Below are 15,352 nucleotides of genomic sequence, written 5' to 3'. Positions count from 1 at the left end.
CTTAGTGCTGTATTGATTTGTTCCCTTGGTCATCTGTTCAGTCATACTTTCATTACCTTTGGGAAATTGCTAAGATGATTACTGCAAATGTTGCCCTTTTTTCATTAAAAATAGCTTCTGCGGTTTTTCTTATAAAAGCAAGATATGCTTATTGAATAAGAAAACAGCTAAGCAAAAAGAATAAAAGTTAACTTGCTGGACCTCTCTGCCTATATCTGTCTATATGTATATTTTTAATTTACAAAAATGACATCACACTGTATATGTTATTTACAACCTGTTTCTCCATGGTCAAGGTAATTTCATTTTGATTGGCTACAGGTGGGCATGGAAGTGGCTCCACATCTCAAAGAAAGCCTAGATAAGAACTTCTTTGACTTCCTCCTCACATTCAAACAGGTAAGAGTACGCCATCAGTCAGCGCAGCTAATTGATGTAATAGCTACGTGATCACAAATTCATAAAACCCAGTTGGTTTTCCAAGCCGAGATTGCCTTAAAGTTCTTTGAATGTGTAAACCCTATAAAATTACACTCGAGTCTGTTACACACAGTTAAAACGTGCTGATTGTACTGAACAAGCAGAGAGGGTTAATATGCATGTGTTACCAGGAAGCATCTCCTGTTGATCAGCCTTTCTTCTTAGCATCTGCTGGCTCCAGTTTTATCAGGTTACTTCTCTGCACAGCACACATTCCCAGAACAGCTCAGCCTGGTGACATGGGAAACTTTGTGTGCTTTTTTCTAGTTTAAAAAAACCCTGAGAAACCAGGCTATTTCTCTCGGGGCCATCCAGATGCCTGCAGATATGCGCAGTCTGTGAGTTGCATGCTATTCGTTTATTATGTGACTTCCCCTTCTTTTGAGTGTTTATTTGGTCTCCCGTAGATTCACGGCGATACTGTCCAGAACCAGCTGGTGCTCCAGGGAGTGGAGCTTCCATCCTACCTCCCCTTGTACTCGCCTGCCATGGACTGGATCTTCCAGTGCATTTCCTACCATGCCCCCGAGGTAACTGCCAGGTGGCATCAGTGTGAAGCTCACCACCAAGGAGGGCTCCTCTCTTCTGTGTCGTAACAAGCCCTACACCTGTGTGCCCAGGGACGTAATCAGGGCCCTTTCATAACGGCTCACTGTTGTGACTGGTTCTGCGCTCAGCACTTTTCCTGCCTTGCCTTGTTTACCAACTCTGGGAGGGGGATGTAGGGGCCCAGAGAGGCCAAATAACTACACAAGGTCACACAGCTAGAAAGTGGCAGTGACTGGACACAAACCCATTGAATCCGACTCCAGGGCCAGCAGGCTTCATTGCCTCTTCACTAACCTTCATGCACTCCTTTTGTGTTGATAATAAGTTAATAAAGTCGTAAAGCAGATAATATTTTCTCCATTTTATGGAAGGAAAGTGAAACTCAAGATACGTAATTGCTCTTATAAATTTTTTTTTCTTTTCTTTTTTGTCTAATTGAAGCATTGTCAGGGATTAAAGTGAAGTCAGAATCATGGCAGAAATACTCTTTTTCTTCCCTAAGACGGAGAAGCAATTTCAGTGGAACACCAGTTTCAGATTGTCGCGATAACTGTGATAGATGAGGCTTCTGTTGTCTTCTCGTTGATGGTTGAGAATTTATTCTTTGTGAGGGAAAAAGAGACCTTGCTACAAAACAAGGATATTTGGAGTAAAGCAAAATTCAAATCCACCTGCCTTTTCCCTGTATCTGCAAACACATATTGACAGCTGTTAAGAAAAGAAAGATACGACTGTGACTAAGCAATCCACTTTTTAAAATATCCAGTAGAAATAACTTGATGAGTGCGTAAACACACACACACACACACGTGTAGCTGCGTTCACGCTAGTGAAACAGTGGAGACAGCCATCAGAAGGGGATTGGTTAAATTATGCTCTGTGTACTCAGTGGAATGTTGTGGGGCCATTTAAGATGATGGAGACCCACGATGGAGTACACACTGATGTGCTCAAGTGAAAAAAAGAAGTTACACCTGTTACTGCGTGTGTCCTAAGTGGTAGTGTGGCCTGGTGTTCAAGTGTGGGCCCTGGAGTTGGGGTGCCTAAATCTGAACCTCAGCTCTGTTGTTTACAGCTGTCAGACTAAAGCAGAGGCCAAGTCACTTGTCCCTAATCACTCAGCTTTTTTCTTTATCTGTGAAATGGGAGCAGTAATAATTCCTGTTTTCTAGTCTACTGCATGGATCAAACAAGGCAGTCCGTTTACAGCGCTTAGTGGAGAGTCCCACACACAGCGCTTGAATGCTGTGTCATCGGGATTGCAAACGTGATTTTCATATCTGCACAGGAGAATTGGGAGAGAGATATGACAGAATATCGCTGGAGGGCAAGATTTTGGATCATCTTAACTTATTTTTTTGCCCTGTTTTTAAACTTTTCAGCAAGTATAATGTCTTGCAAATATTAAAAATTTTCCAAATCCTAAGGTATGTGGAGAAAAATAGGGACATCTCATATTTCAGGTGAATTTTTTACCATTGAGTAAATTGATTTTAAATCAAGCCACTTTAACAGAAGGTGCTTTGAAAACTTGCAGGCCATTCTCTGTGATCTTCAGTGTAGTCTCAGCCACCACACGCTGGCCCAGGCTCCTGGGAAGACGTATCATGAACTTGACCAATTCAGCTGAATGACTGAAACCTATGAGCAAGACAGAATCATTTGAAAATGAGAACACTTATTTTTTTCTCCTTACTTTAATGAAAAGCAAAATTGGATTTAAAACAAAAAGTACATGTCATAAGGCATTCTTCCTTTTAAGTGCCAGTAATCTCAAAGGATGGCAGAAGCTGAGAGTAGAGCTTTCCTGGGGAGTAAAACTCTAGGAAATCATTATTGTACTAGAAGAAGTGATTAAAAAAATTAGGTCACCTGAATAATAATAAACTCTGATTCTTGGGGCATTTAAATAAGGAACTTGCAGTGTCTCATAAAAAAAGTCATTTTCAAAATGTGGAAGAATTAATGTCAGTGTGCAGGGTGGTGCTGCAGATGTGTGTGGCAATATGATACCTAAAAGCTCTTTGACAGTGGCTGGGGTGTGTCCACCGGGGAGTTGGAGCTGTGTGTGTCTGTAAGAGGCCATGCCTGCAGAATGTAGGAGTTTGTCTGCAGCAGCTGGCAATGCACATGACAGGTAGGTGTGCGAGAGGAAGGGAGAACTATCTAGATGAGAGAAGGGAGAAATGCCTTCAGCTGCAAATATCTGATGTTCGAAATTTCAGATCGAAATTGCAATATCAAATCCCTTCCCCCCAAAAAATCAAGGAGTGATTATTCAAAAAGGCTTTTTTGTTGTTGTTTAAAGACAGGATTTTTCCCCCTTATACAATTAAAATTAGAGTAAGTGAAAAACATTTATGCCCCCAATTTTAGGCACATTCTGCAGAGAAAAAAGCAACCGTTTCATAAAACCTGCTTTTGGGCAATGAAAACGAATCCCTTGATAAGCTTCTCATCATTTTCAGCAGCTTTTTATCTTGTCTGGTATGGAATCTCATGATCACTTGCTAAGCTGTGTGATGCAGGTTGTCACTGTTGAAGGAGGGAAGAGGAAAGTGGTAGAGGCTGGGCCAGGTAGTCGGGCAGACCTGGGTTCCAACTGTGGCTGTGTTGCCTTGGGCTGCTTTACCTCTTTGTGTTTCAGTATTACCAGCTGTAAAATGGGGCTAATAATAGAACCTTCCTCGAAGGGCTCTCACGAGATGACTGATAGTGCACGTCAAGCGCATGGCCAAGAGCTGGTGCATGGTAGGCAGCAGGCAGATGGGGCTGGTTACCATTGTTGTCTTTGACCTTAACAGCAGATGGGAGCCTGGACTGACTTGAAGGCCAGGAGATGAGCAGAGGGGCAGTAAGGAGGGGTTGAGGGACGGGACCTGTACAGACGGACATAATAAGGAGACAAGCATTACTGGAGAAGAGTGAGGGACTAGGCTGGCTGGGAGTGGCTCAGGCAGAGGTTGTTGAACGTCATGTCGTGGAGACCAGGCAGCGCTTGAATATTTTTGACCAGGGGGATAATATGAAAAAAGTGGTGCTTGAAGATCAAACTGGCAGAAGCATCTGAGATGGATTAGAGGAGAACTATTTGGTAGCCATGGAAAAACCAAGAGGCAGAATGGGTGGGAGAGTACATGTTCATTGGAAAGAACTTGGAAAAGACAGAAAGGCTAAAAGGAGGAAAGGAGCCGCCTAAAATTCGGTCATGAATAACTCGTCACTGTTAACGTCTTGGTGCATTTTCTTTTTAATATTTCTCTCTCCACTTTCATTCTTGCTCTGTAATTGTGGTTTTGTAGATGAGAAATATTTCCTGTATGATTTTATGATGCTTTTCCCTCGCTTAACATTATAACAAATACCTATTGTTAGGAAAATTTTGTGACCTTTCAGGAAGAGTTTAGAAGGCAGTGTTGGTTGGCTGTGAAGAATGGAGCGGGGAGATGGGTCTGAGATGCTGCTAAGCTTTGAGCCCTTAACCACCTCTTTCGAGGCTCCCTCTGCCATGCGCCCCACAGGCACCCCTCGTTTTGTTGTGCTGTGCTTTATGAGCACTTCGCAAATAGTGCATTTTCATAAATTGAAGGTTTGTGGCAACCCTGCGTCGAGCAAGTCTATTGGTGCCATTTTTCTAACAGCATTTTGCTCACTTTGTGTCTCTGTGTCACAGTTTGGTAATTCTTGCAATATTTCAAACTTTTTCATTGTTATTTGTTATGGTGACCTGTGATCAGTGATCTTTGATGTTACTATTGCAAAAAAAGTATGACTCACTGAAGGCTCAGATGACGGTTAGCATTTTTTAGCAATAAAATATTTTTAAATTAAGGTACGTACATTTTTTTAGACATAATGCCATCACACATATAATAGACTACGGTATAGTGTAAACATAACTTTTATTTGCACTGAGAAAGCAAAAAATTCGTGTGACTTGCTTTTTTGAAATATTCACTTTATTGCAGTGGTCTGGAGCAGAACCTGCAATATCTCTGAGGTCTGCCTGTATTAGTTACTTTACTTGGGCTATCTTAATTCACTCTCAGAGCTTCCCCAAGCTAGGTGTTGCTGTTATACCCATTTTACAGATGGGGTACCTGAGGCTTACAAACTTCTTATAGTCACACAGTTAGAAAGAGGTCATGTAGCCATTTTGGCAGTGACTGAAGCCAACAGATTTGTTCCCTTGACTGCTTTAGACTCTTTCTTTCTAGGTGTCTCCTGTTAACTGCTACATTTTAAGGTGGGACTTGAACGGATTGACCCATGGGACTGCTACTCCGATGGTCATACTATAAATTGCCCTTTAAACATTCTAACATACGATTAGGCTAGTAATGCAAATCTAAGACTAGTCTTGGTCGATGATAAATCCCTCTCAAGCATACAGGTGTGTTATTTTCATTCTTTCGAATTAGGCAAAAATCCCCAGAGAAAGATAAATAAAGGAAAAATTAAAAATTTCTCATTTTACTACCTGGGGTATAAAATTTCTTTTTATTCACACTGAAATATTTTATTTCTTTGAGACTTGAGCCATATTAACTCTGGATTGGAGGAAAGATACTAGCTTTTAAGATGAGTTTATGATTTTGCCTGCTGTTTTACATGTTTGTTTCATCTACAAAAATAATGTGTATCATTTAGTTCACATTTTTTATGGAGCAGTAATTGTAAATGCTGATTGGAAGGCTATTTAGTAAAAGCATAAGTACATATCTCCTGAGCACTCTGGGCTGCGTATGAGTTAATCTGTTTAGAAAACAGAAATGTGTTATTGACCCAACTTCTTTTTTCTTTTCCTATACTTTTGAAGTGGGCAGATAACCCTAATCTGGAGATAACCTTAAAAATCCAGTAGTTAAATGTGATGGTGGCTATACAAATCCAAATAAGTTAATGAAGTGTCACAAAGATATACCCTTTACCCCACAAAAAGAAAGGTGTATGAAAAACCTGGTGAAATAGTCTAGTTAATTATATTATACCAATGTCAGTTTCCTGATTTTGACAATGCACTATAGTTATGTAAGGTGTTACCACTGGGGGAAGCTGGGTGATGGTACCCAGCACCTATACTATTTCTGCAATTTCTCATGAGGCTATAATTGGTTAAAAATAAAACATTTAAAAAACTTCATCAATTTGGAGCAGTTTGAAAATAGTTACATACATGATGTGGATTCCTCAGGCATTAAAAAGAATGAGGTAGATTTGAGTGTACTGACACGGGAGGAGGGAGGCCCGCGTAGATTCTTGAGTGAAAAAGGCAAATTGTAGCTCAATGTGTATAAGTCTATCCATTTCTGTAAAACAGAACAAAGGTCTTCTACAACAAAAGCTACGTATTCATAGGGCATAGACAAAGGCCTAGAAGGATAAACACCAAATGTTGACACTGTTGATCCCTAGGAAGTGGGAGTTGGGAGGGAGGGCACTCATAATTTACTTGATACATGACAATATTATTTGAACTTCCGTCCATAAGCATTTCTTATTTTTATAAAAAACAAATATATAAACAAATGAAATGTAGGGGCCTAATGAATCTTCAAGTTCTGATGTGTCTGTGAACATATATTCAGAGTTGCAAGTTTTTCAATTGTTTATCTCAGCCAATAGGCTTTTTTCGATCTCAGTCTGCTTTGAACTGTTGTTCATCTTGTTCTTGCCAAAGGTAATCAATCCTGTCACTTCTCAGAAAAAAAAAATTAATAACCTCTAACAGACCTTCCTGGGATCTATATAGCATTTGGCTCCTGGACACTTAAGGGTAATGACAATGAGCCCTTTTTTTTTTTTTTTTAAGTTATATTCTTGGCTGCATTTTTAATGCGTTCATCTCCTGTGGAAAGAGAACTTTTAAAGCATTTGTCTTGTCTTAATGGCCAGAACACTTTGTCCATATGTTAGCATTTGCCCTATTTCGTCTTTTCAGAGGTGGTGGGCCAAGATAGCTCATTCATTTGTGCATGTGTGTGCACATGTGCACTTGCATGTGTGTGTATGAAAGAGAGAATAAGCATCTAAGATCATGGATTTCTGTCTGATTTCCTCACTGCTATTCCCAGTGCCTAAAATAGTGGCTAGTACATTAGAGTTGCTTCACAGGCAGGTGTTGAGTGAGTGATTATTTGTGCATGTTAAGGAGTATCAATGTGATGATCATTATAAGGATATCTCTTTCCCAGTCTTCCCAGAAACCACTTTGATATTGGTCTTCATGAATGACTTTTCAAATATTAAATCCCCATGAATGGGTTAGGGAAGCCATTTGTGACATTGTCAATTTTATCATCAATTGGGATGCTGGCTGCAAGGAACAAACACCTAACTGGCCCTTCAAAAATAATTCAGTGTGTTCTGTTGAATAACAGTGAAGGCTCTGGGCCAGGCAGGTTCCGTTCTTTTCTCTGCTCTGCCATCCCCAGATAGCAGCAAAGTGGCTGTAGCCATTCCACACATAATGTCCAGACATGGCAGCATCCGAAGGCAGAAAGATGGGGAGTCTTCGGTTCCTCTTTAAGGACAACTTTGGGAATTCCCTGGCGGTCCAGTGGTTGGGACTCGGTGCTTTCACTGCTGAGGGCCTGGGTTCAATCCCTGGTTGAGGAACTAGGATCCCACGGGCCGTGCAGTGTGGCCAAAAAAAAAAAAGGAAACTTTTCCTCTAAGCCCCCATCTAAGTAGCAAGAGATGGGTCATGTGCCCTGTCTAAACTCACCACTGGCAAGGGGAATGGGACCGCCGTGATTGGCTTGGGCCTGTATTACTTTGCTTAGTATGTTTGGGCTGCTCTAAGAAAACACCACAAACTGGGTGGCTTATAAACAAAAGATATCTATTTCTAATGGTTCTGGAGGTTGGGACGTCCAGGATCAAGATGCTGGCAGATACAGTGTCTGGTGAGGGCCTACTTCCTTGTTCATTGACAGCTGTCTTCATGCTGTGTCCTCACATGGCAGAAGGGACAAGGGAGCTTTCTTGGGCCACTTTTATAAGAGTACTAATTCCATTCATAAGGGCTCCACCCTTAAGACCTAATCACCTCCAAAAGACTCCACCTTCTAACACCATCAACTTGGGAATTAGGTGGCTATTCAGACCTTAGCAGGCTTCCATAATACACTGGGTAGCTTAAACAACAGAAGTTTATTTTCTCAAAGTTTTGAAGGCTGGAAAGTTCAAGATCAAGGTGCCTGCAAGGTTGGTTTCTGGTGAGGCCTTTCTCCTTGGCTTGCAGTCCACTGTCTTCTCACTGTGTCCTCTCCTGGTCTTCTCATCTGTGCATTGTGTGTCCCTAGTCTCTCTTCCTCTTCTTATAAGGACACCAGTCCTGTTGGATTAGGGCCGCACTCTTATGACCTCACTTAACATTAATTAACTCCTTAAAAGCGCCATCTCCAAACACAGTCACACTGCGGGTTAGAGCTTCAGCATATGAATTTGGACGGGACATAATTCACTCCATAACAGGACCCAACCTGTATTTTGTTGGCAGAGACAGAAATCTGAATAAAATCAGGGTTCTGGGGTAAGGGGTACTGACAGTATCTCCACAAGCAACTACCACCTTAATTATTCAGGCAGCACCCAGGATACAGAGGGCCACAGCTGGAAAGGGTAGAATTTCACTAAAGAAGACTGATTTTATCTTTTGCCTTCTGGGCCAGACTTAGGTACAAATCTCATTTCTACCACTTAGTAGGAAGTGGCTTAACCTAGCTGAGTTTTGGCTTCCTCGTCTGTAAAGTGCTGATAATTGACACGGGCCTCAAAGGCCATTGTGAAGAGTAAATGGGAAAAGGTATGTAAAGCGCTTAGCCCAGTGCCTAGTGCTGTGCGCCTGGTGAGTTCTCAGTGTCGATGCTGCTGTTACCAGCTCTTTTGTCTTGGGATTGACCTTGCCTGTGCCATTCAAAACCTTGCCCAAACCACTGCCCTATTGGAGACTTCTTCCATTGATTTTTTTTTAAAAATAGGAGCTCTTTTAAAGATACGTAATTGTCTTAAGATAGCTCTAAAGCCATTAATAGTATCCCAATGAGTAAAACATTTACTTCCTTTTGGGGAAAAAAAATGTCCTTCAAAATGCATGGAGAGGAAGTATAGTGAAGAGCATGGCCCTTGATGCCCGACTGCCCGGGTCACATCCAGCCCGCCGTAACTAGCCGTGTCACCTTGGCCCAAGCACATCACTGTTCAGTGGCTTGGTTTCTCATCTGTGAAATGGGAGAATAGAGAGCCTGCCTCATGGTGGTTGTGAGAAGTGACATCATGAGTGCCAAGTGCTGCTCACCGTGACTGGCCAGCACCAGGTACTGGCCCAGTGTTTGTTATTTGTTTTACTGAGAATTTCACAGACACCTCGTGAAATGGGGAGGAACAAGGGGGGTCTAGAGGAGGTGAGGAGTAAAGCAGATTTCATTCTTGGTGCCCTGGAGCATAGGAGGTACCACTCTCATCATCCTGCAGTAATCTGTAGGTGGGATGGTACCACAGGTCGGTATCATCTACCTAAGGATGAGGAAAAGTAGTTGGTGAGACTGGATTTGAACCCAAGTGTGCCTGAGGCCAGGGCCCCAGCTCTTATCCATTATACTAAATGCCACAAGAGTGAGCTTGTTTTCTCCTTCATCTTCCCCATCCCTGCCAGGCACTGAGATAGAAATGGGCATGTGGCTGTATTTATTTTAGAGTATTGCTTTGGAAATCTGTTCATGAGAAGTGTTGCTTTAGATCCTCCAACTTGATAGTTTTTATCATTTTTTTGATTAGGCTCTGCTAACCGAAATGATGGAGAGATGTAAGAAACTAGCAAACAAGTAAGTATTTTGAAATTCATAAGCCTGTGTTTGAAAATGGACTTGGTTGCTTTTTTTTGAGGTTGGCGTGTTTGCATGGACAAGAGGGCCAACAGAGAAGCAGGATAGCATGGAGGTCAGGAATGCTGGAGTCCAGGTGCCTGGCTTCAGAGCTTGGCTCCACTCTTTCTTAGCTTTCTGACCTTGGGTCACTTACTTTGACCCCTCTGTGCCTTGTTCTCCTCCTCTGTAAAATGGGTATAATAATAGTTCTTTCCCTACGGGGCTGTGTTAAGTGATAAGGTCAGGATAAACTCGAATTCCTGTCTACCAGGCATAAGAGGTTTCTCCTCTGCTCTCCTTTTGGTGGCAGATGTGTGAGCAGCCTGGAGTGGGTTTTGTTCACCACTGTGTCCCTAGGTCCTAGAACAGTGCTTTTCATAAGAGATGCGGATATACATTTGCAGCTTGGATCAATATTCTTACTTAATATTTAGTTTTATTTGTGCACTGAAGGCTCAGTTTTCTTCTGTTTAAATGGATTTGATTACTTTCTTATTTACCTGTCCATCCATTGATCCATCTACCCATTCACTCATCCATCCACCCATCCATCCATTCTTCCAGTCAGTTGAATATTAAGTTCTGAATATGCATAAAACACCGAGTTAGTCTCTAGAGGTTGCCTTTTTACTCCAGTCTTCTTATTTTTCCACCCTTACCATTAAAGGGCTGTCAGTCATCTTTCCCAACAACATACATCCTAAAATGAAAGCGACTTTCATTAAGGGGAAGCTCTGCTGACGTGGGGCATGTGTGTGTGTCTTTCAGTGCCTTGCTGTTGAATTCCGTAATGTCAGCTTTCCGGGCCGAGTTCATCGCCACAAGGTCCATGGATTTCATCGGCATGATTAAAGAGTGCGATGAGTCTGGTTTCCCCAAGGTAGGCTCTTGACTTAATGCTTAGCGGAGAACAAATAGGCAATGTTTGCCCAGTAGCTCCCCAGGGAGAGAGAGTTCGGAGTCAGGGGAAGCTCCAGCCAACAGGAAAACAAGCAAGGGCTCTGTTTCTGAAGAGTACGGTGGAGAATGAGTTAGCGACTGGGGTTGTGAGACACGTGTAATTGCCGCGAGTCAGGCCTCCTTGAGTCCTAAATCTGTCAAATTAGCTCACTATGAAATATTTAGGAAGAATTTTGGTCTTACATCCTTAAAACTGTATCTTCACTTATTATTTATGAAAAGCTTTGTCCAGGAGAATATTATGGCCCACAGGTTGGACCAGTACACAGAGCCAGCTCTCTGTTTTGAGCTTCTCAGTCTAACTTGCACAGGTCTGTGGTAGAACTTCAGAAAACGGTCGTTGGAAGATTAACCTCAAGACAGGCCAACTGTTACAGCCTTTTCCTTTATTGCCTCAAGTTACTCTGATTGTACATCTCCAGGATCGTAATGGTTTGCTGTATTTCTTAGCATCTTCTCTTTCGCTCACTGGGCTTAAACTTGGCCTTGGCTAATCCTCCTGAGAGTGATCGACTTCAGATTCTCAATGAAGCTTGGAAAGTTATCACTAAATTGAAGAATCCACAGGTGGGTGACCATTTAGACCTTGTATTGACTGCTTTTTGTCCAAGTTATGCAGTATACTCTTTCTTTTAAAAATTTTCTCTTTCAGTTAATCATCCTTATTTTTTTAAAGAAATCTACTTTTAATTGCATTATTTGTTAATCTGTAATGGAGAACTTATAGCTTTAAAGATGTATTTCTTTGATTTTTGTGTCCCTAGCATGTCTTATTCTTGAGGCCTTAAGATGCACCAAAAGTGTAAAATTATAAATACTTGAAACTTAAAAAGACCTGTAGCTTTGCAAAGAGCATTCGAAGTACAGCAGTCTGTAGCACAGTTGACCTTTGAACAGCATGGGTTTGAGCTGCGCAGATCCACTTATACATGGAATTTTTTTTCAATAGTAAATAGTATACAACCTATGGTTGGTTGAATCCACAGAAGTGGAATCGCAAATACGGAGGAATCGTGGATACAGAGGGCTGACTATAAGTTATATGTGGATTTTTGACTGCCTGGAGGATCAGTGTCCCTAAGCCCTGCGTTTTTTAAGGGTCAAGTTGTATTTGGATTTGAAAAAAACAATTTATTGGGATATTCCTAAATTGAAGATCAGTAGTCAAGCCAGTGATTAGCAAAAGGGAATTCCAGTTTCCTTCCCTTGAATGGACAGCTGAAGGCTCTCTCTCCCCATACTTCTGACACAGGAAGTCTTGGGAAGATGGACCAACTGATGTTAGTTTCTGTAATGCATGTAGTGCTGGTCATCATGTTGTAGGTTTGGGTTTTATGCCTCACTGTCCTTTCAGGCAATGTGCCAGCAATTTATGTGGCTGCCACTAGGGAAATGCTGTTGGCTGTCTTTGTGGCCAAACTTCACCACACCCTGCACTGTTCCTCTCCTACTAGCAGCATGTCCTTGTTCATTTAGTTTGTTGTAACAGAATATGACAGATCATGTGGCTTATGTACAATAGAAATTTATTTCTCACATTTCTGAAGGCTGGAAGTACAAGATCAGGTGACCAGCATGGTTTGGTTGGGTTCTGGTGAGGACCCTCTTCTAGGTTGCAGCCTGCCAGCTTCTCCTCCTCACATCTCAGAAAGAGGGAAAGAGACCTCTCTAGGGTCCCTTTTATAAGGGCACTAATTCCAATCGGGGGCTCCACCCTCATGACCTAACCACTGCCAAAGGCCTCACCTCCTAATACCATCACATCAAGGGCTAGGATTTCAACATATGCGTTTTGTGGGGGATACAAACATTCAGACCATAACACAGAGAATAAGTGAATATGTGGCATTTGATTTGATCATTTATTGAGAAGGAAATATTGAAGTGAGCCCAGTTATAAACCCCTTGCTAATCACCACATTTGTGATAGTGTATTAAGAACAATATAATTTAGAAAAATTGGAAACTTTTTTACAAAATCGTATACCTAGTTTAATTCAGCAAAATTCTCACTAAACTCTAGCCGTTGAAATTCTCTATTTAACTTTGATTGGCTAATGAAAACAGCTTATTTAGGATATTTAAGTCAAAAACCTCTGGGCCTCTGGTGCCTGTACTTCAGTGCTTCAAAGCAACCTTGCATCAAAAGCTCATAATAACAGTTTTCTCCAGTCTTTAACTTCACACTCTCCTCGTTAAGTCCACCTTAGCATTCCTGTTAGACTTTAGAATGTTCCTGGCTTTTCTTATGTGAATGAGATAACTGTTTTCTTCCCTCCCCATTTCTTCTTTCTTTTCCTGGAAGTGTCAGAACAGAAAAGGTATACTTGCAGACTCTGTTTTTCCTTGACAGTTTTTTCCCATGCGCATATTTTCTGGGGCAGACAACCTTACCAAATTGGTCATTGCCATTTCCGTAGCCATCTCATTGTCTCTTCTACTTGAATCTAACACATCCTTTCTTACCTAAAACCTTTGTGCTTTCTTAACCTTTTTACAACTTATATGCATCACCCTCTCTAGGACAAACGGTTTGTTTTTAAAGGCAGGGGCCCTGTTTTTTCTCAGAACATTCAAAAGTCACATCGTAAACACTACTTGAATTTTCAACCAGATCTGTGGTCATTGTGTCCACTGAGGTGTGATGAGGTCTCCCCACTGTTATCTCCGCTGCCCTTTGGTTCTTCCCATTCTCCAGACATAGCAGAGCTTCCCAGATTTCTGTCTTGGCCCAAGTAGCAATTCTGGAATGACAGTCTAATTAATTTCAGGCAACTTATGTTTTCTCACGTCACCTCTCAGGGTAAAATCTATCAGTGGGCCAGAGTGTTCTGTACATGAACCACTCTTGAAATCCCCATCACTTACCAACTCTTAGTTTTCAAAGCCCTTGAAGGGATTTGTACACGATGAGCTTTTGCCATAAGGTCAATCGTGGCATTCTTATTGTAAAGACATTTTTACTTTTTCTTCGTAGGACTACATTAATTGTGCCGAAGTATGGGTAGAGTACACCTGCAAACATTTCACGGTATGTGTGTTGTGGTATTGTTTTTGAAAGAATTACTGTATATTTTTTTCATGTTCGTAATTGTGAATAAGTCTAGCTTAGACATTTAGGTATTTTATGATGGTAATTATTCTTAATTTATGAAAATTGCATCCTTTATGGTATAGTGTGATGGAGCATTAATACGTGACCTATAACAAAAGTGTTCCACACTCACGTGTAAGCTTGGGAAATGCTGCATTATACAAAGTTAAGCAGGTTTTTTCACCATAATACACCTTAGATCCTTATTATTAAAGTATATTGGGACTTTCCATGGGAGTCTAGTCAGCAGCGTTTTCCAGACATATTTGATTTGCATGTAATTTAATTTTTTTCTAAGCAAACAAAGATACTTCTTTTCCTAGGCCCAAACTACAACCTCAGTTTGGGAAATACTGGTCTTGTCAATGAGCAGAGACTTTTTTTTTGAGCAGAGACTTTAGAAGCAGGTAGGAGTGGTTTCAAATCCTGTTGCCAGGTGTTTATTTTAATCAACTTAAAAAAATCCGAAGTTTAGCCTACGTGAAGAAAAGCATATATATCGTAAGTTTGCTGTATAATGAATCTTCACAAAATACACCCATGTAATCATGGTCCAGATCAAGAAACAGGAAATAACTCCCCACCCCACCCTGAAGCCCCCCATACTCTCCTCCCAGTCACAGCCTTGGAAGTTGAAGGTAGGCACCATCTGGTCTCTAACTCCAGAAATGGGTTTTGCCTCGTTTTGAGCATTTTGTAAATGTTGGTCTGTTAATTTTCTTTCTTTTGTCCAATTTTTGTTTTATTATGGAAACTTCAAACATATGATCCCCCTTGTACTTATCACCCAGAAATGATCAACTTATGACAGATCTTGTTTCGTGTCCTTCCCTTTTCTCCCCACCCTTGGATTATTTTGAAGCACAGCTCAGTCACCGTGTTTCACCTGTCAGTATCTCTGCACATATCTCTAAAATAGAATTCACTTTTCTGAAACAAAATCTCAATACATTATCGTAACTAATAAAATCAATAATGTTTTAATACCATTAAAAATCGATAAATTTTCAGATTTCCCCAATTGTCTCATAAGTTTTTTACAGTTTATTTGTTCAATCAGGATTAAAATAGGGTCTATACGTTGTAAAAACTTTAATTAGAGTTATTTTAATCTGTAAGTTCCCTCTCTCTTCCCCTCTCTTTCCCTCCCTCCCTCCCTGTTCCCTTCCCTTTTTTTTTTCTATTATTTATTTGTTGAAGAAATTGGGTCCTTTGTCCTGTAGAGTATCCCGGTCTCGATTGGCCAGATGTATGCCTGTGGTGGTGATTAAACATGCTCTTCTGCCTCCAGTATTTCCTATAAGTCGGCAGTTAGTTCTGGAGACAGGAGACTTCATCAGCTTCAGGTCTGACTTTTTGGCACCCTGGGTGCTGGCATGGTGCTTCTCCTGGGAGGCTC

At 41.2% G+C, this 15,352-nt stretch overlaps 1 protein-coding gene across 7 annotated transcripts in view; it reads left to right on the top strand.

The window, feature by feature from the left end:
* Positions 1-15,352, top strand: part of VPS35L (VPS35 endosomal protein sorting factor like) — a 134,005-nt gene that overhangs the window by 47,528 nt on the left and 71,125 nt on the right. For all 7 annotated transcript variants that reach the window (XR_012326089.1, XM_073792252.1, XM_073792255.1 and 4 more), the window contains 6 exons: positions 322-399; positions 888-1,010; positions 9,811-9,857; positions 10,668-10,779; positions 11,310-11,426; positions 13,837-13,890. Coding sequence is in view for 6 of the 7 variants with exons in the window: in XM_073792252.1 (XP_073648353.1) it covers positions 322-399; positions 888-1,010; positions 9,811-9,857; positions 10,668-10,779; positions 11,310-11,426; positions 13,837-13,890 (531 nt within the window). In the remaining variant the exon portion in view is untranslated. The remainder of the gene's footprint in view (positions 1-321; positions 400-887; positions 1,011-9,810; positions 9,858-10,667; positions 10,780-11,309; positions 11,427-13,836; positions 13,891-15,352) is intronic.

Source organism: Tursiops truncatus, chromosome 15, assembly GCF_011762595.2.
Source record: "Tursiops truncatus isolate mTurTru1 chromosome 15, mTurTru1.mat.Y, whole genome shotgun sequence".
Lineage (NCBI taxonomy): Eukaryota > Metazoa > Chordata > Mammalia > Artiodactyla > Delphinidae > Tursiops > Tursiops truncatus.
The sequence above is the reverse complement of the archived record's forward strand: the minus strand, read 5'-3'. Positions and strand labels throughout refer to the sequence as shown.